Source organism: Phaseolus vulgaris, chromosome 1, assembly GCF_051622355.1.
Source record: "Phaseolus vulgaris cultivar YP4 chromosome 1, ASM5162235v1, whole genome shotgun sequence".
Classification (NCBI taxonomy): Eukaryota; Viridiplantae; Streptophyta; class Magnoliopsida; order Fabales; family Fabaceae; genus Phaseolus; species Phaseolus vulgaris.
Window position 1 is genome coordinate 46,096,838 of NC_143498.1, and position 21,015 is coordinate 46,117,852.

Sequence of the window (21,015 nt, forward strand, 5' to 3'; positions counted from 1 at the left end):
TTCCCTATCCAACCATTAGTTTAAGGGGACATTAGTTAACAACAACAAACTTTGTTATCTTTTAACATGTTTATCTTTCCATGCAACTATAAAACACTATATTTATATTTCTTGTTAATAATAATACATACTCTATTTTCAGCTCTCAGTCTCATCTTCTTTGCCTTTTGCATACCACTCCTTCTCCTCTGTTATTTCTTACGTTATCAATACATCATTGTTAAGAACCACATTAATATCTAATAATACACAATCAAAATATATTTATTATTCAATAAAATAACTAAGTAAACAAATTATATTTACTATACTTAAAACTTAATTTAAATTCATAGTTTTAATCGTGATAACCAAAAGTTTAATTAAAACAGTATAGCTTAATGTTGAGTTATTCATATGATAAACTTTATCGAGAAATCAATCTTTAACACGTAACATCATTAATAAACCCACTTAAATTTAAATTTGAAGCATACAAAATCGCTTTTATACCTCAAATTTTAGTTGTGTAATTAGTTTGACTATAGTTGAACCCTTTGAAAATCTTAAAACTGCTAGACGTAATTTGGTTTTAATATAATGTATTTAGTTATTTTATGTTTCTATATTATTACACAAGTTTTATGTAAAAAAATTAAAATTTAATTCTAATAAGTAGACACATCAAATGGTCAACCCACATCTATCTTTAGAAAAAAATTGTAATAAAGTTTTATATTATCTATTCAACTACTTCTTCTAAAGTTAACATCTTATTTTAAGAGTATATTTGTGTAGGTATTCTTAAATTGATATGTGGAAGTCCTGAAAGGGCAGTGTAGTGATGAATGTAATCAAGAATAAAAGAATTAAGATAGTGATGATGGACCATGAGTCTTCTTTGATAAATGACATAATGATGTGGAAAATGTAGATTTAGTTGATATACATCATGTTGTATGTAGTATTATTATATGATGTTGTGACATTTATGAATGTGGACATTGAAAATCCATTACGTCATATTATTTTTAAAAGACTTACACTTATTTATTTTAATGTGTAAAATATTAAAATAAAAATTGTGGTATAATTTTTATATGAATAAAATTGTGACCACAAAGTAATTAAGACAACATTTTATAATCCCCACCTAATTTTTATTTGAAATTAAATAAAAAAATAAAAAAGCAGGGTAATATTGTTATTATTATACGGTACATGACAAGGAGAGTCCCACCACGAAGAGATGTTCCCCAATGGCGCGGTTTGAGGAGAGGAATTGAGAATTGAGAAGCGAATGAAACGGCGGGGGGCAGTGTCGTTTCGTTAAATAACCCTTTTGTCTTCCGCACGCTACGTGCGGAAGACATGCGCGAAGGAGTGTGTGTGTGAATGAGTGATGAAGTTGAACAACACAAAAACTGAATGCATCATCGCTCACTGTATCACTGTCAACAACACTCCCACAAGCATTAAAAGCTCTCAACTCCCCCACCCCACTCTTCTTCCTCTTCCCTTCTCCACTCACCTTCTTCTTCTCTTCCGTTTCAAAACCCTCTCTCGAGATCTCTCTCTCTCTCTAACTCTCCGCATGCACACCGCTTCCCTCGGCTAGATCTTCCACCGCGTTTCATGGATCCGGAAACGCACCCTCCTGCATTGTCTTCTCTCTCCTAGGGTTTCGCGTTTCACGTTTCGCGCTTTCAAGCGATGCGTTCTCTCCCTCGCGCTTCGGCCTGCTGCCGTATCCGTCATGACCGCCGTTGCCGGATGCCCTGCCCGAAGCTCGCCGTTTGCCACTCGCTCTTTCAGCCTTCTCTCTCCTCCTGACGATGCTCAGCGCCGGTGTCGCCTGCGGCTAAAGAGAATGCCGGTGTCGGTCCTCTTCTTCCTTGCTTTTCTCAACTTGCTTTTCTCTTCCCAGGGTACTTTACTTTCACTTCCTTCCTCTTTCACTCTCTTCACGCTCTACCAATTAAAATTGAAGTTAATGTTGAGTAATGGAAGAACAGCTTAACTTAAGGAGTTTTTCTTATATGGTTCTTTAGCTCTAATTCTGTGCTACTGTTGTTTTTTTTACTTCGTTGCTGCCACGTGTGCTTTGTTGATGAGATGCTAATGCTTTCTCTGGGCTCACTGGTAATTAATATGTAGCACTACCTGCCAGACTGGATTTGTACATTTTTGCTCGTTGTAGTATGGCGGCAACTGAATTCTTGAATGTTATACCTTTTTTGTGCTGTGTTGTTTGAATTTTAGCAGGTGGTTGTTTTTTGCTAAATCAGTTATTAATTTAGGCTTTGTTTCAATCCACTTATCCACAAGCACTTGTAGAAGAAAATAATAAAGTTGAGCTTTTATCATAAGCTAAAATCAACCTTTTGGAAAAGTGAAATGGGAGAGTCTCTGTGAAAGTTAAGTGTATAAGTTTGTTTTAGCTTGAGAGAGAAGCTCAAATCATTTTGCTTTCATTCTGTTCATCTGGCATATCATTGTTTCACCTTAGCATCTCATATGTCGACACAACCTGGACTTCACTTGCCAAACCTAATTCTTTAATGTAGCATTATGTCAGATTCTTTTTATTTGATCACTGTATATTTTTTCCTTCATTAGGTACGTAGTTCATTTAGTATTTTAATCCAATGGCTCCTTTCCATTAAAGCTGAGCTATAACAATTTCATCCACATGCTAATATACCCTCATGACGTCTATCTTCTCTATGTTATACGCTACTAAACCGGGCATTGAATTGCACAATCAAGTAACACATCTTATCCGCTTCTCAAATCTTGAAGAATGAATTGAGTGATCTAATCCCTTTTAATAACTATTTCTTTGTGACTAATCTGGTTATTATGTGTTCAGTCCCTGTTATTAATTGTACAAAAAGGTCCTTTTGTGAATTGGTTCTTTTATAGTATGTTGTGAAGTATACTTGAGTATTGGTTGACGGAATACTGTAAAAAATCTTTGCCTCTTTGGTTGATAAGCTTCTGTCAGAATGAGTCCAATGCGGTATTTATGTGTGCGAATGCTCCAGCATATGTTGAATTTTACTCTTTTTTGGTTGTACAAATGGTAAGAGAAAGAAAAGTAATCTCAATGTAACTACTAACTACAACCAGGAAAATCCATGGAAAACATTCTCTCATACCCAGATTGTCCAAGACACATCATGTTGAGCCCCTCATTTAGCTAGAAAATGTATAAACTGATTGTTTTCCTAGAAAACATACTTCAAACTCACTATTTATCACACTTTCTGTTATAAATGAAAAGAATTATCAGTTACCATTTTATTTTCAGGACATTCCTAAAGGTCCTCTATGGATGTTAGTGTTGAGTGTAATGTCTGACATAATAGGTTCTTTGCATGCAGTGAAGTCCTTTTCTTTGAGTGTGTCATTTGCTTCATCAGAACAAGCTAAAATGTGGTTCGTTAAACCTTCTTCTGGACCTTCTTCTGCACCCATTCCATCTCCAAATCATCAAGGTATATTGTTTTATCATATATTTGAATAGCTTCATGTTTTAACCATAAATTAGCTTTGTGTATAAGGGATAATATTCTCTTATTTTAGGTCCTTACATGACTCCAAGACAGAGACATCGTTATCGTCACCATCACCATCACAGCACGAGACCTTATGCAGTGGCTCCACCCCCTTCAAAAGACCAAGGTAGCTTTTGGAATTTAGACAATCATCCCCCCTTCCCCTTACACTTTTGAGGGCAGAAATAGTTTTAAGGTAATATCCCCACCTTTGCAGTGGTGGTCTTCTCTTTTCCTTAAAAAGAGAAGCTGGTCAATGGCCAAACAGAATTCTGGAGAATCTCTAATATTAAAATAGAATTTCTTAATGAAGTTTAAAGCCAAAAGCAGAAAAGTAGAGAATGTTTTTTGTCCAAACACTACTTTATTTTATAATATTTAAACAACTATTGTTCTTTACATTTTTGTGTTTATTATATTTTTTCTCTATATGTTTTTCTGAACTCTCTATTTACTCAAATAAGATGATCAACAGAAGTGACTCTTAATTATGTATGTAGTAATATAAATTCTATGATTATGTTGCTTTCTTAGTTTTTTTAGTGTATGTAAACCATGGTAAGATTAGGGCTGGCAAAGTGGGCTGAGCCACCAGCCCACCACTAATTTGGTGGGGCAGGTTGACATTTTGAACCAGCCAGCCGCTTTGACTGGTGGGACAGAGGTAGGATGGGGTAGGCTATCCCACCTGTCCGTTTTTTATATGAAAAGTTAAATAAAAATACAGTTTAACATATTGCATTTTTTTATATTGTATTATTTGAAGGATGTGAATATGCAATAATATTATAATTTAAATCATAACTTACAAAATTAAGTTCCAATTATTAGTTATAAATTATAATGGAGTAATTCAACATGTAAATGTTATAATTCTATTAATTTATCCAATTAGAGACATTAATTAACCAATTAAAAACTTAGAAAATGTTACATGATTAAGTGTTTTTTATTAAACAGTATATATATATATATATGCGTGTGTGTATGTATAACATTTAAAAAACAAATTAAAAAATAAGAAAAAAACTAGCAGGCTGACCTGCCTGCTCATCCTCTTGTGGGACAGTTCAGGACTCTCTGCCTGCCTAACCCTAGTGGGCCATCGTGCCCTGTCCTGGTTTTCATTGCTCCCAGGTGGACCTAATCGGGCTGGGCTGGTTAGTTTTGCCATCCCTAGGTAATACACTATAAACAGAAATGATTTCTAGAACATAATATTTGGTAGAAAATTCTTACTGGATCAGTTTTACTTTTCGATTAGACACATCTTATGTTAGGAAAATTTTATACAATATTTGCCTCTTGATGTTTTTGAAATTGTCTTGGTGTGTGATAATGATTGCTCAGCTCCCCCTCCCCCCATTTTACTGTAAAAATGAATTTATATGGTTTTTAATTTTGGATGTAGAGTAGCCCCCTTGCAATGTGAAAATTATGCTCTAGTTCTCAAAGTTGTAGGATGGTTTAATGATTTAACTAATACCATAGGCCTCATTTTTCGTGCAAACTCAAATTAGTGATTTCTGTTAAATAAAGCCTTTCACTGATTGATTTGGAGTTCTGAACTTAATGTTTGATGTTTTTGGCTCTCCCTTTTAGTGTCTCATACTATATACTCATTTATACTGAAATCTCTGGCAGCTTGTGACCAAATCTGTACTGAACCGCTTACATCAACTCCCTTTGGTTCACCTTGTGGTTGTGTATTTCCCATGAAGGTCCGGCTTACACTGGATGTAGCACCTTATGCTGTTTTTCCAGTAATGACTGAGTTAGAGAATCAAATTGCATTAGGCACGTATCTAGAGCAGAGTCAGGTGAAGATAATGGGTGCCACTGCTGACAGTCAAAATCAGGGAAGAACTGTTGTTGATATTAACTTGGTTCCGCTGGGAGAGAAATTTGACAATACAACTGCAGCTTTGACATATGAGAGGTTTTGGCACAAGAAGGTTCCTCTAAATAGGAGCCTTTTTGGTGATTATGCTGTTGTGTACATTACTTATCCAGGTATTTGTGTTTCTCCTCACAACATTTTACTTTAATAGTATCATGTTTCTGTTTGAGTCTAAAGCTGTTGGTATCAGGAATGCCATCTTCGCCCCCATATGGATCTTTTGTTGGGAGTGGTCCCAGCCAAAGTGTTGAGGGCATTCTTCCGGTCAGTGCCAACTTTGTTAGCAAGAACCAGAAAATGAATGTCAAGACCATAATCATCATTGCTTTATCTTCATTTGTACTCTTGCTGGTTTTGGTGGGAGCATTTTCAATTATTTTGAAATGGAGGAAGACTAGGAGACCATCGAGTGCTGTTGGCCCTGCATTCACATCATCTCTGAACAAGAGATCAGGTATACTTTTGAAAATATTTTCACATTTAAAAATAGTTGTATGATGTTTAAATTGGCAGATTGGCCGAATTTTTTGTTTGGTTATTAATAATTTGTTGTTTACACAACTATGCCTTTTGCCTGAATACTTTTTCTCTGGTTGATTGTTGCTGCTTTTGTAGTTTTTTTTTCTTACTTTCTATGCTACTCTTGTAATGTGAAAACAATTACATTTTAAGCTCTATTTTGGCCAAGTGAATTTATGTGATTTGAATACAATACGAGTTTGAAGTGTGGTGATCTGTTTTACCCGCAAGATTTTCTACTGTCATTTGTGTTACATTTGTACTACACATCAATTAGGTTGATTTATGCCTTAATTTCTGTATGTGTTTTAATTTTTAATATGAAAATTGGACAGCTGTAAATTAGACTTGTCATACCAAATTCATCCTATTATTGTCGTGTACAGAATCAATACTACTAATAATTTTCTCTGCCCTTGGTGGTTGCTGGTTTATATACATATCTGCTGCTCAAATATAGTAGCAAAGCAATGAAACATTTTATGTTTGCAAATTCCTTTTTCTCTAGTTATTAAACTTGTATTATGAGTGCAAGTCTGGTATTTACTTGTCCTTGTGTAATATTTAGTAATTTTATTATTTTCTTAGCTATATATATTCTGTTAGTTATAACATAGATTTAAACATAAATGGGTTGATGCATGCACTGCAGGCTTGGGGTCTATGTTGTCAAGCAGTATTACAAGCTCAACATCAGTGTCACTTATGTCCACAATGGCTACTTCCATTCTCTCTGTTAAAACATTTTCACTTTCTGAGCTTGAGAAAGCAACAGATAAGTTTAATTCAAAGAGAGTACTGGGCGAAGGAGGATTTGGACGTGTTTATAGTGGAACATTGGAAGATGGGGCTGAAGTTGCAGTTAAGCTGCTAACAAGAGATAATCAGAATGGAGACCGGGAATTTATTGCAGAGGTTGAGATGCTAAGCCGTTTGCATCACCGCAATCTAGTGAAACTGATTGGTATATGCATTGAGGGTCGCAGGCGTTGCTTGGTGTATGAGCTTGTTCGCAATGGCAGTGTCGAGTCCCATCTGCATGGTAGCATTTTCATCAGCTCATAACACTCAGCCCATGTACTAGTGTTGTGTTATCTGTTAAATAATTTAAATGCTTGTTAATGATCTTATAGGTGATGACAAGATGAAGGGGATGCTAGATTGGGAAGCACGGATGAAAATTGCCCTAGGAGCTGCAAGAGGATTGGCCTATCTTCACGAGGATTCCAATCCCCGTGTAATTCATCGAGACTTCAAAGCTAGTAACGTGTTACTAGAAGATGACTTTACTCCCAAAGTTTCTGATTTTGGATTGGCAAGAGAAGCAACTGAAGGAAGTAATCATATTTCAACACGAGTGATGGGAACTTTTGGGTAAGTAGTGTATGGACAGACTTTGTCTGCAGCATTTTGATGAAGTACAGTCCTAAACATTTTTTAGTGCCAAATTGTAAAGTTCTTCAATGATTTCCAGTGTCAATATTCTATTAGTTAACACAAATCTTCTACATACTTCATATTAACCATGTGGAGATTTATCTCTTTAAATAATTTAGCTTTATGAACTATAGTTCATTCGTCTAATAAATTGGGGTACAGTGCATTCTTTTTTCGTTCATTTCAAATTCCAGACTTTAATTTTGATGCCTTTTCTATCTGATGTGTTCATTTTTGTAGGTATGTTGCCCCAGAATATGCAATGACAGGGCATTTACTCGTCAAAAGTGATGTTTATAGTTATGGTGTTGTGCTGCTTGAACTTCTCACAGGCAGAAAACCAGTGGATATGTCTCAACCTCAGGGACAGGAAAATCTTGTAACTTGGGCACGGCCAATGTTGACCAGTAGAGAAGGTCTAGAACAGCTGGTGGATCCATCTTTGGCTGGAAGTTACAACTTTGATGACATGGCAAAGGTTGCTGCAATCGCTTCAATGTGTGTTCACACGGAGGTTACACAGAGACCTTTTATGGGTGAAGTTGTGCAAGCTCTTAAGTTAATATACAACGACACAGATGAGACATGTGGAGATTGTTGTAGTCAGAAGGATTCCTCTGCTCAGGAGTCCGATTTTAGAGGTGACCTTGCCCCTTCTGATAGCAGTTGGTGGAATGCGGGAGGGTTAACCCCTCGATTAACTTATGGGCAAGCATCTTCCTTCATCACTATGGAATACAGTTCTGGTCCACTTGAAGAAATGGAAAACAGACCGTTTTCAACATCAAGCTTGATTGGAGATGAAATATCTTTAGCATTTAGGCATGGGAATAGATCAGGCCCCTTAAGAACAGTCCGAAGCAAGCTGTCCTTACATAGATTTACAGGAAGTCGGAGTGAGCATGGAGGACCTTCTTCCAAGCGTAATTGGAATGATGGTTACTGGGTTTAAGAGGTTTGGGGGATTTTCCAGTGTTTTTTAAATGTACAGTTTCTAAAGGGATCAGAACTAATGATTGAGTGACTGATTTAGCTTAGGCATCTCAAATTTCTGCAGTTTTCATGTTATGGTTGGGGAGATACAGAGACTGACAAATTTTGAAATATTGATTCATTATACAAGGAGGAAATGTAATTTAAACTGTGTTGTAAATGCCTTGAATTGTATCTCATGGCGTCTTTCCATTTCCATGTCTATCAGAAAGGACGTTCCATGTAGTCAAAATGAACTCACTACGACAATTCCTTAATACCTATTCCATTTTCATTTGAACTCTCCTCTATCTCTAATACTAAATGTTACAATCTAATTTAACTTCTTAATTCTTTTATTCCTAAACAGGATTCAATTATACATATTAATTTCTATTTCAATGATATAATATTTGGATTCTTATCTTATTATCAGCGAGTTATATTTCTTTTACTTGTGCTGTGTAGGAACTCTAATTTTATTTAACATTAATAATTTATATCAGTTTGGCACCTTCATTTCATCTCTGCACCTCTAATCATCCTCAATTCAGTTTCTTCTACTACTATATATATTTATATATATAATCTCACTAATTAAGAAAATGTTGAAGTTAATTTTTAAATATTTTTTATATAATTTTTAATTTGTATGTAAATTAATTTTATCTTATGAAATTCGTTTATTCTTTTATTTTTAAATATATTTATAGAGGAACTTATTTTCTAAATTGTCTTAGTCTTTTAAATTTTCGTTGTCTTGTCTTTTACCCTTTATTTTTTTTTGTCTTTTTTATAAGAATCTTATTAGGAAATTCTCTTTTTAAGTTTAGAGTGTCAATTCTATCTTTTACACATATAAATAACCTAAAAATATTAATATAATATTATTTATTAATATAATATTTTATGTTAATTCTTATACAATTAAATTTGAGTAATTATTTTTTAAGTTAAAATATTTTTTCAATTCTTGTTCTAAATATAAATTAGTCATATCTTTTAGTTTAATTAAAATAATTATTTATATAGTGTATGGTATAAAAAGTTTTAATTATAATAATTAACGTTTAAAAATATTAAAGCAATAAATATATATATATAAATTTACGTCTATAATAGAAGGTTCCCTTTATAGTAGTTAACGTTTCAAAATATTATAACAATAATTTTATCTACTTCTCGAAAATGGTTAATATTAACATTCATACGGAATAATTATAATGATTTTATATGTTGAATTACTTAAATCAACATTTATCTTAGCTTATCAATATTTGTCTCTTCTCCTTGTTAATTATTAAAACATTTACTATGTCGTTATTCTTGTTAATTAATTAGTAAAAGATGATTTCAATTGGAATTCATTAAAAAAAAAGCACAATGGAATATATAATCATATATGATGAATATTTTTACATTAGTATAAAAAGTTTGAGGTAACAATGACGGGCAAATATTTTAAAGGAAACTGATGGTGACTTTGAACAATAGAAATTGGTCAATAAATAGCTTTCAGCATTTGAGATTCAGTTGGAGCCAACTAAGAGTGCCTCCCAAACAAAACCATGTCCCGTGACTGCGAAAACACCGTTGTTGTTCGTCTTCTTTCTTTACTCTACGTCTACCCTTTCATTTTAGAAGCTGAAAAAATGGAATCTTGGTTTGTAACTGTGTGTGTGTGCAGGTGGGGTGTGGAGCGGTGTCGGTGGATTTCTTGGCTACTGTTGCAGCTTATCCAAAACCAGATGACAAAATCAGAAGCACTTCCTTCAAGGTCTTTTCAGTTTTATCTTCACCTATCTTATTTACCAATAATCTCATCCTGTCATCATAATCAATAGCTATATATAGCACCTCTTTCTTTCTTTGGAGTTGAATATGTGCGTTTTTGTTTAGGTTCAAGGAGGTGGCAATGCAGGCAATGCCTTAACCTGTGCCTCTCGCTTAGGACTCAAACCAAGAATAATTTCCAAGGTTTTTATCTAACACACACAATGTGGGCATGTCTTTTTCTTTTCTTTTCCTTTTTCCTTTTTTGTATTATGTTGTTTCATTTCCACAAGGTTGCAGATGATACTCAAGGAAGGGAAGTATTACGTGAGCTAGAGGCTGATGGGGTAGATACATCCTTCATGGCTGTAATTTTCTCACGCTTTCAATCTTCTCATTTTTTATTTTTTCGCAATACAGTACCGGGGTTCGCACAGTTTGACTTTCACATGAGACTTTTTGAGTGGAGATGTTCACTGTTGAACATGTATTAACCTTTTAATGCTTGTAGAGTTTTGACCATACTGTTCACTCAATAGTAAAGAATGTAATGAACTGAAGAGTGTTTTTGTTTTATCGCTTGTTGTTAGAAATTGTTTGCATTGAATTTGCTATCATTGCTATAGGAGCCACTCTGTGATCCGAAAACTCCTTGCAGTTGCTTTTTTCATCTATTCACACAATCAGCATCTCAAAATCATTGGATGAAAGGTCAGAAGACTAATATTTTAGCTCACAAAAAGAACTTAGCTTTTGCAATATCAGCTGTGCGGTTTTCATCCAATAGTTAAATATGCTGACTGTGTGAATGTATGGAAAAGCTGACTACACCTATCTGATTCCTTCTATAATCTGCTGCACCAATATAGCCTTTTTTGAAGCTTACTGCACTGAGCTACTATATGGAATTGACTATGTGTGATCTTAAATTTTTAAACACGCTGTGGTCAAAGTTTACTGTTTGGCTCTTTTCCTATTTCTGTTTGTTTTTATATATATTTTTCATGTATATATTAGTGTTCACTTATTGCCATCAATATTATTTTATCCATTTACAGTGCTTGCTCTTATGCGCAGGTTTCTCAGGAGGGCACTTCACCATTTACGTATGTCATTGTGGACAGTCAAACGTAATGATCATTGACTTATTGTTCCTCTTATTTTGATGTCTATATTTTCATTCGTTATGTGAAAATCACCTGACATGAGGTTCCTGCTCTGGTTGTTTCTTTCTTTATACTTGTTTAGCCCATGCTTTTAACTATATTTTCCTTTTCCTTTTCAGTATTGTGGTTCATGAATGATTTTTTCTCTATAATACAGCGAGTTTTTTACTCTCTCCTGTGTGCAGTTTAATTCATAGTATCCCATGCATACATGGTTTCATCATCTTCCCTGTCTCCATTGAGTAATATAATTATCCAAATTTCAGAAGTAAAGGGAAATAGATTAGGTAGAGTGGATCTACTTGAGATTCTGGCTACAATCTCCTGCTTGGCATTGAACATAGAAGAGTGGATACTGCAGTATAATTTTTAAAAAAAAACTAAATGAACTAAACCTCTTAATCCATACTTCTCTATTTCCCCCTTTTTTGTCTGCTCGTCAACTTGAATACCTGAGACTATTGTTTTACTCCGCAGTCAGTGCATGCATGAGAAGGAAAGTAGTTAATCCTTAGTAAGGATAAAATATAATGGTTCATAATAGTAAGGATCTTCAAGCATTTTCTGATAATGAGAAATTATATTTGTAACTTGACTAACTTTTATTCTAATTTTTCAGTAAGTCCCGTACTTGTATACATACCCCAGGATATCCACCGATGAAGCCAGTTGATCTTTCCGAGTCAAGTTTATTAACTGCATTGAATGGAGCAAAAATTGTTTATTTTGATGGGAGACTGCATGAAACGGCTCTAGTTGTTGCACATGAGGTTATTCATTTTATATTGTGAACTCCAACTCTAATCATCACCATATGAAGTTTCTAATCCTCAATTCTCTTGAAAATAAGAAAAATAAAAGTAAGAAGGTGAAGCGTGCAAAATTTCTATATTGAATTCAGTGAAAAATCAACTTCGGTAACTTCTAATAATATTTTATTAAAATGGTTCCAATCATTATATCACTATTGCTTGACCATGATATAACGACAGCTTATATGATGGACAAATTTATAAGGTGAAAACACTGCAAGGGATAATAGATTTTTGCAAGTCCATCAATTGCTATAACATGTTTTGTTGTTTCAATTGTGTTGTATGTTGAAATTTCCACTTAATGTCTTTTAGTTTGTTTTCATCCGGTAAAGGAGATTCAGAATGAAAGAGAACATCATCTGATGGGAAATAAACAAATTCTCATATTTTTCAGTACAGGCAGTTAAGAAGAATATACCTATCTTAATGGATGCAGAAAGGCTGAGAGAAGGGTTGGATGATCTCCTGAAATTAGCAGATTATGTTGTGTGCGCTGCACAGTTTCCACAGGTATGTGCATTTTTTTCTCTGGAAGTCGTATACAATAAGAATGTGCAATATAGAGGTCTCCCATGAACCTTGTATTTGATGTTCAGAAATGAACTGATTTTAATATGCTGCCTTTTTTCATTTTAATTGTCAATCAATAAGTGTGTTTTTAGCCGAGTCATATATTAACTCAGTCTTAGCAGCCAACGTCTTTAAGTTGTCTTCTGAAATTGTGTTGTGTATTCTTCTATAGACATATTCTTGCATAAGCTATGTTTTCCTTAATCGTATTTTCCTTTTTGTGAAGATGAAGGGATATCACTTTCTGATACCAAGGATAAATGGATGTTCCTTTTCTACTTGCTTTAACTAGTATATACTATAGTTTTGGACAAACATCTCTCCCTTACTTTTGCTGAAACCTTGTTTCATTTTCCTTTGAGCATCACTATACACGTCTGATGTACCTTTCTTTATGACAGGCATGGACAGAGGCATCAACAGTTCCTAAAGCATTAGTTTGTATGCTTTTAAGGTTGTCGAACATCAAATTTGTGATTGTAACTTTGGGAAAAGATGGTTGCATAATGCTGGAGAGAAGTTTTAATGGTACATTCCCATTTCTTCCATTTTTTATTTTCTTTTAATGTTAGGTTTTCAAGGGTGAAGGGTGTTTAAAAGGTTATCTTGAAGAACCTGATCTTATGCTAACACTGGACAGAATTAGAATGTTTACATTGCATATTAAGTGAATGTTGTGTTTTCTTTTAATTTAAACAACTTCACACTTACTATGATTTATTTTTTTTCTGACAGAGGGTCCTTCCACTGAAGAAATGGATGTTGACCAATTACTGGAATCCCTGGAGATGAGAAAGAACAGAAGGACACACATCCCAACCTGCATATCATCAGTATTCACAATGAAACTTTAAACACTTTTAAAGTTTGGTATTAGTACTACTGAAGTAAAATCCAGTTTGCAAATAATGCAGCAGATACTCGAAACTGTGACCATTACCGATATGTTTTCTGTGGACAGGAATGAGGTCCTCATGGGTGTCTTAGGCCCTTAAGCACTAACAGACCCCTTTTTCAATAAACTAATCTTATAATAACCTGTGTAACTCATTATTTGTTTCTTTATGGTACTAAAAGAAAAGTCTATTTTAGTTGAAAATATAGAGGTTAATGATCTAGCAAATTCGAAAGACATTCAAGTGATACCAGTAAAACCTTTGCAAAAATAGTTGGTCCTTTTAACAGTCCTGCATTCATTTGCCAATATTTGACATGTATTCTGAAATTTGTGAACAGCTAAGGAAATCGTTTTAGAAAAATGTAAACATCATATGCAAGCTTAAGGAAATCCTTGTATAAATTAGCATTTATTTTTCCCTGTTATGGTCTTTGTTTTAGTATATCAATCGATTACAATTACAACTGTTTAACTTAATTATATAAATTATTTTTCCGAGCCAAATAGTCAACTACCTAAACTGATGAATGAGTGCATGACAAGAGCAAAATCAATCTTCTGGGTATTAGTTGTGATATTGTGGATTACTTGCATTTTTAAAACTATGGAAGGGGTTGTAATTTGTAACTTGAACATTATGTGCCTATGTGTTTGGTAAAAAATTTATTTATATCTTTCTTTTCCATTTACTTTCCAGTCAGTGACAAAATTGCATGCAGAAGGTATAGGAACAGTTTTTGGGAAGTTATACGTTGGAACAGCTGAGAATGTACCTCCATCAGAGCTTATTGATACAACTGGTGCTGGAGATGCATTTATTGGATCTATTCTCTATGGTAATTTACCAAATTTATTCTATATCTTTTCCTTGTGTCCTTCAAAGGGACACGTGCAAATTCTATACTTGCCATTCTTGCTACATCCTTTACCTTTTGATAGTAACTTGTCAGTCTTCATTAAGGTTTTCTGGTTCTAAAAGGTTGATTTGGAAATAGATGGATTCTTTCTTCCCCTTTGGTCACAGTGCTGTAAAATAAGTAGTTCAATTTTTTATATTAAAAATACAATAAACTGTTCTGCTTAAACATATATACTTGCTCAATACCATTTCAGTAATTGTGGTTCATTTGGTTTTGCTTTTATATCCTTTCCAATTTCTGTTCTCCAAATTCTCCACCACCTCCTCCCCAACATTTTGTTATTTGATTTTCAAAGTGGTTACAAGAAACATGATAATTAGTGAAATAATGTGTGCTGTTTTCTACTGGTTTCAGCTATCTGTGCCAACTTCACGCCAGAGAAAATGCTGTGCTTTGCTGCTACTGTGGTAAATACTCATGTACTCAAGTAATAAATAATTAATAGAAATGGATAGTACATGCCTATTAAGTTTATTGCAAGAGGCTTATGCATTCATGTTGTTGGTAATTACAGGCAGCTTCCAAGTGCCGAGCTATAGGAGCAAGAACTGGTCTCCCTTACCACACAGATCCATGTCTGGCATCCTTCATGAACTAGCATTCTTTACCACTGAAGTGCGCCATATGGTTTAGAATAAGGTTTTTGGTCAGAGGAAGTGATACAATATTGGACATTTCTTCTACGTTCTTTGTTTCATCAAATGTCAATTTAGAAAGCAAAGCCAACGAACTCCCTTGTTTGTGGTGCACAAAATTTACTCCAAACTCTTTTCACATAATTAATCCCTGCTTATGTCTATGCAAGTGCCAAGATACCATTCCACTTTTTTTATAATTTATTCCCATCTGAAGATTATAATGCTTGATGAAACTTTCCAAATTTCAATTTCACATTATTAATTAATTTCTTCACGAGGCTTAAGTTGGAAAAAATAACCGTATTGTAGAAAAGAAAGAACAGATAAGGAATTTTAGATATATTGAAGAAGAAAGAAAAAAAATCGCCGTTGCCGGGGATCGAACCCGGGTCACCCGCGTGACAGGCGGGAATACTTACCACTATACTACAACGACTTCGATGTTAGTCTATTTCTCATAACAGATGTAAAAGATAACTATTGCATGTGTTGAAATCAACCCATCTTCGGCACTCTCTCCTCACAGTTTGCATTGCAACGAGTCACAAACTCACTGAATTCCAACTCAATCATTTCTGTCATGTCGAAGCTCTTCGGCGTAATCAAAATGGCCTCCGACGCGCTTCCTCCTCTTCCAGAAAATGTCATCGTCGTGCGTTGTTTCCCCATCACACAGTCGGGTACGGAACGAAGGCTGAAAAAAGTGGTTGTGTTAGCATGAGTTGAAACACTTTCCAATAATGTAGTTTTGTAGAAGGGTGAGAGGGAGAAATGGATGGTTAACGTGCTTGCATTATCAACTTCTTTAGCTTCAATCACTCTTCAATTTTTCAACTTATTCTGGAATGTTATGTTGCTTCTTGGGATCTTCCTCATCAAAAAAACAAAAAACTTACTTAAATGTGCGAAAGGTGCAACACACGTTCTACAAATAACATTACTTATATTTCTTCAGAAGAAAGAAGACTTGAACAATAAAAAAATATGATGATGCATGATAATGATTATTGAGTACAAAAACACGTGTTTCGATGCAATTGTGCAAATATTGAACCACAAAACTCTCCTTTAGATAGATGCCCACACGTCGCCCGGTTGGTTTAAGGAAAGAAATATCACTTTGACTTCTTTTTAAAAAATGGAATCAAATTCAAAATATTCAAAATAATACAATGAAACTGAAAATTCATTTATAAATATGGATAGAATAAGTTGTTAAATATTATTTTTATTATAAAATGTAAAATAATTTTTTTTTCTAATATAATTATAAAAAAAGAAGGATCAAAACATCATCCTTCAATTTGTTAATACTAACTAATTAAATCTTAAGCCTATTTACCCTATACATAATTATAAAAGATATACACTTTGTTGTTTAACCAATAATAAAATAAAAACTAAAATTATATAATTATCTTTATTCAAAATAAACAAGTTAATTACTAAATTATTAACAAAAAATATAAAATATTAAATTGAAATAAGAGTTCAATAATGGAATTTTATTTAAGTAGTATCTATTTTGTCAAAAATTTAAAGTAAATGTTAAAAAAATCATAAATATTTAGAAAGTTATAATTTCTTAAAGATTATAATTTATTCAACAAATATAGAAAACAACTGTATCATAAGACATAGTATAATTGACTTACACATATACAATATTTTAAAAAAAAAAAATTAAAGAGATATGAAAACTCTCATCCTCCTAGTACATCATAGTATAGTAATAAACCATAGTTTAACACCCACATAAGTTATGACTTATGCCTATTCTGTAAAAAATTTAAAATATGTAAGAAATTCATAAATATTTAATTTAAGAGAAAATTTTATCCAACAAACATCTAAAACAACTAAATCATAAAGCATAATATAGATGACTAATTCAATAATTTCATAACCATAAAAGGAATATGAAACTCTCATGATAGTTTAGTCCATCCTATTAAATTACCATTCAAAATTTATATTAACAAACATTCTTGACCTGGTACCTAGGTTGCACTTTTGTCATTTAAAAAAGGAGAACTGAAATAGGCTTTCATTCAATATTGATATTTGCTAATCATGTTTTTCTCACATAAAATTGAGTACATTTATGTTTTGTTTGAATGAGGGGGAGAGTGGAAAGGGAAATAAAGTGAAAAATCTTGTTATTTGAATGTAGGAAAAATGAGTTGAAAGTGAATAGATTTGAGTAGGAATATTGTAGATGATATGATTGATATGATTTTATTGAAAAATGTGTTATTTAATCATTTACAAAAATAGTCTTGTCTCTAAATTCTCAATGAGTTTCAACTAAAATATATGTATAATATGAAGGTTGAAACATGTATTTATATATTGGAATAAAAAATTGTAAGTAAAAATAAATAATTTTTTGTAATACCAAACTTTTTTTAAACATCATAATTTTAAATTAAATTATAAAAATTATAAATTTAATGGGGAACACATTAAGGTTTGATAAATTTCTAATTAATATAGAAACCCCACAAAAGAATTTAAAAATTTCTCACAAGTGCAGGTATGTAAACTAAAACTACCTAAAAAATACTACAATAAGTCATATTAAACAATTGATTTTAAGTTTTTCTTAAAAGTTGTTGGCAATTCAAAATCTATTATTATTCTATGCAATATGTAAGGATTATATGTGTACATCATGTTTGTTCATAAAAAAATTTGGTAAATTAAAACAATTAATATGAGCTCCAAAACATCATAATCGATTAAGTTTGCCTTCAAACTTAATCGATTATGCGGTTTTGGGGACTCATTCAAATCTTAGTATTTTGCCAGGAAAATAATGTAAATTAATTTTTCATGTACCCCCATGCACATTCAAAACTAATTTTTCATGCAAAGGCATAATGGTCATTCACTATTAATATCCAAACTTTCATCCCAAATCACCACACCTTAGAAGGGTTGTCTCCTCCTCTTTCTTTATTTCTTCACAAATCATCTCAAATCGACATAACCGAACTGTTAGATGATATTCACTCTCTTAACCTTCAAATCTCGTTAAAGAATACTTCAACCCTAACCAAACACCAAACACAGTGTTAGATGTTTTTTTTAAACAAAAGACGGTGATAATAGAACATGTCAATCAATTAGTACAAATGTATTGCAAAACACATGTAATGTTATTAAGAAACGATATCTTATTTTTACCACTTCATATTTATGCATGATTACATGACACAATCACATTCACTATCATATTTATGATCTTTTACGAATTCCATTCTTAGCCACTTTTAAAATAAATACAAAAATCCTAAATGGAAGTTAGGACTTCAAAATAACCTAAACAAACTCTAATATGTTTCTATTAATGACATTATATGATTATTTTAGATTATAGCATAATGTATCTATTAGATTTTGGAAGCCACTTCCTCCCCCTTCTTTACTCCAATCATATTCTTCAACGAATAAAAAACATGGAAATTGTTACAAGTTTTGTGGGTATTAAATTGCTAGAAGATATTAATAAATATATGTGAGTAAAACGTTAAATTTGTTCTTTTAAGTATTATCGATCAATTTTCTTCCAATTTAAGTGATTGGAAATGAACTTTTGTGTGTGGCGAAATTTTTTTCTTATGAAAATTAAAGGGGCACTTCTATTCATTCATGCCATTTTACATTGAAAGGTGCAAACATTACTACTGTGCTGTAAAAAGTATATTTAATTATTGACATTCTGCAATTTTTTTACTCTATACAATCATCAACTAGTTAATCCAATTGCAAGCAAATATTTAATTTTAATTTTAGCTTTTTTATATTATAATCATGGTATAAACTTAGTCTCTCTTTTAAATACATTTTAACTAATCCAATTGTAAGTAAACATTTAATTTTAATTTTAGCTTTTTTATATTATAATCATCGTAGTGTAAACTTAGCCTCTCTCTGTATTAAATACATTTTCACAAATTTCATCTTCTAATTATTTTAATTACATAATCTTAGTCTATCCCTTAACTTGATATTTATTATTTAATAAAATACTAACACACAGAAGAAAAAAAATCATTAAATAAAAAATAATTTTAAATATCAAAATAATTAGTTACTATTTGACTAGATTAAAGATTATTTTATAAACTAAAAAAAATATAGTATTTAAAGTAATTTATATTATTAATAAGAATTTATAAAAATAACATTAGCTACCAAAATTTTAACTACTTCTTCGTGTTCGTCTCTATTAATATTTTAGAGATTAATTTAAAATATAAAATATTAGTAACTAAAACTTAGTTAATTAATTTCGAAACTAATTTGTAATTTTTTTATTAATAATAAAAATCACTTTAGATACCAATCATTCTTTACTCTTTAAAATAATATATAATTTAGTTAATATAATAATTAATTATTTTTAGTTTCTAAATTTAATATTATTTAATAATTTTCTTGTAGTGAGATCATACGTATACCATATAACTCAAATGACAATTTTGGAAAATAAAGTAAGATGTAAAAGAATATGACAATAGTTAAATCTAAAATACATTTAATCTTTAATATTAATAATTATTAATCAAGTTGGTATTTAAAATCACTACTACCATTTAATTTATAAACATTAGTTCTGCCCGAATTTTGGTTCTCAACCGCACTAAATTAGTGAGATCTATATTAGAATTTTAGATACTAAATCAATACTCTTCACTTTTGATTTATTTATTCATGTCTCCACAATTTATAAACGATTCGACAATTAGTGAGGGAAAGTAAAAAAATTTGAAATAAATATCTAGGTTTTTATTTACACACTACAATGAATTTATTTTTCTAAGGCTTAAATGTCTACTTTCTATTATCCCGAAAACTTTCGATTAATACTTTTAAATTTTTATTTATTTTTAATTTCTACAACATACTTGTGTCATGCTTCATCCTTTTCGTACAGTGTATTATTTTCCTATTAAAAATTACTTATTAATTTACTTTAAAAGTTAATTTTTTCTTAACATACATTCACAAATTTCAAATCTAAGTCTTAATCTTTTTTACATCAACATAGAGTAAGTCATGATATATGTTTAATTTAATTAATATGAATAGTTTATTATTTTTCTTTTACAAAAAGATTACCTTATGATCAAGTTAATTTTTGATTTTGGTCGATTAATTATCTTACATCCTGCATAATTTTATCTCTAATCTTTCTCTTTTTAATCCTATACCCAAACCACATATCGTACAAAACTAATTTTACTGGTAGAAATTATAATTGTACTTGATAAACATATTTTTCATGCACATTAAATTATATATTCTATTAAACATAATCACTCTAATTATTTTACCTTATGAATTTAAACACACAATCAAATCAACTTAAATTGACCAAGTTGGTGATTTGTTTACAAATAAAAAAAATAGATTATGAAGTAACTTTACAGTACAATAAAATCCTTAAATAAAAATTAATTTTAAATACAAAAGATAATTAGTTGTTATAGTGACTAAATTAGAGACTATTTTACAAACTATTTTTTTTTGTTTGTAAATTAATTTTTATTATTGTTAATTAGTTTTTAAGTTGGTATCTAATAATTAGCTACTAAGGTTTTTGCTACCAAATTTAGAATCTGAATATTTGGTAGTTAAAACCTTAGTAACTAATTAGATACCAATTTTTGAAAATTATTTAACAACAATAGAAACCAATTTAGAAACAATTTTTTTTAGTCTCTAAAATAATATTTAATTTAATCATTACAACAACTAATTATTTTTTATTTTTAAAATTAATTTTTTTAATAATTTTCTTGTAATATTATTAAATATAATTAAGTGTAAAATAACAAAAAATAAACCATCTATGGATCA

General features: G+C 31.6%; 2 protein-coding genes and 1 non-coding gene across 14 annotated transcripts; 2 read left to right on the top strand and 1 right to left on the bottom strand.

Moving 5' to 3' along the window:
- The first annotated feature begins 1,230 nt into the window (after window positions 1-1,230).
- Window positions 1,231-8,668, top strand: ALE2 (Protein kinase superfamily protein). Its single transcript, XM_068617047.1, has 8 exons — window positions 1,231-1,907; window positions 3,366-3,479; window positions 3,568-3,666; window positions 5,184-5,552; window positions 5,630-5,893; window positions 6,611-7,000; window positions 7,092-7,332; window positions 7,636-8,668. Exons 1-8 carry the CDS (start codon window positions 1,736-1,738, stop codon window positions 8,345-8,347), a joined length of 2,361 nt encoding a protein of 786 aa, XP_068473148.1. The 5' UTR covers window positions 1,231-1,735; the 3' UTR covers window positions 8,348-8,668.
- A 1,121-nt stretch (window positions 8,669-9,789) lies between these two features.
- Window positions 9,790-15,308, top strand: LOC137814355 (uncharacterized). Of its 12 annotated transcripts, none has more exons than XM_068617049.1 (12): window positions 9,790-9,965; window positions 10,055-10,144; window positions 10,267-10,344; window positions 10,434-10,487; window positions 11,218-11,270; window positions 11,926-12,076; window positions 12,521-12,631; window positions 13,093-13,219; window positions 13,427-13,524; window positions 14,287-14,425; window positions 14,864-14,916; window positions 15,024-15,308. In XM_068617049.1, exons 1-12 carry the CDS (start codon window positions 9,936-9,938, stop codon window positions 15,105-15,107), a joined length of 1,068 nt encoding a protein of 355 aa, XP_068473150.1. In that variant the 5' UTR covers window positions 9,790-9,935; the 3' UTR covers window positions 15,108-15,308. The 12 variants fall into 12 exon arrangements, with proteins under 12 accessions (XP_068473150.1, XP_090160010.1, XP_068473149.1 ...); XM_090303884.1 differs by having other exon boundaries at window positions 9,826-9,965; window positions 10,434-10,508; window positions 14,864-14,936; XM_068617048.2 differs by having other exon boundaries at window positions 9,826-9,965; window positions 10,434-10,508.
- Window positions 15,309-15,511: 203 nt separating this feature from the next.
- TRNAD-GUC (transfer RNA aspartic acid (anticodon GUC)) lies at window positions 15,512-15,583 on the bottom strand. The gene has a single exon. It is a non-coding gene; the product is annotated as a tRNA-Asp (tRNA).
- Between the last annotated feature and the right edge of the window lie 5,432 nt (window positions 15,584-21,015).

Excerpts from the sequence above, each read along its gene's own strand:
- LOC137814355 (XM_068617048.2), top strand. The coding sequence starts at position 9,936 with ATGTCCCGTGACTGCGAAAACACCGTTGTT. Across the intron at positions 10,345-10,433 it reads AACCAAGAATAATTTCCAAG|GTTGCAGATGATACTCAAGG; the intron begins GTTTTTATCTAA and ends CATTTCCACAAG. Across the intron at positions 10,509-11,217 it reads TAGATACATCCTTCATGGCT|GTTTCTCAGGAGGGCACTTC; the intron begins GTAATTTTCTCA and ends TCTTATGCGCAG.
- ALE2 (XM_068617047.1), top strand. The coding sequence starts at position 1,736 with ATGACCGCCGTTGCCGGATGCCCTGCCCGAAGCTCGCCGTTTGCCACT. Across the intron at positions 3,667-5,183 it reads ACCCCCTTCAAAAGACCAAG|CTTGTGACCAAATCTGTACT; the intron begins GTAGCTTTTGGA and ends AATCTCTGGCAG. Across the intron at positions 5,894-6,610 it reads ATCTCTGAACAAGAGATCAG|GCTTGGGGTCTATGTTGTCA; the intron begins GTATACTTTTGA and ends CATGCACTGCAG.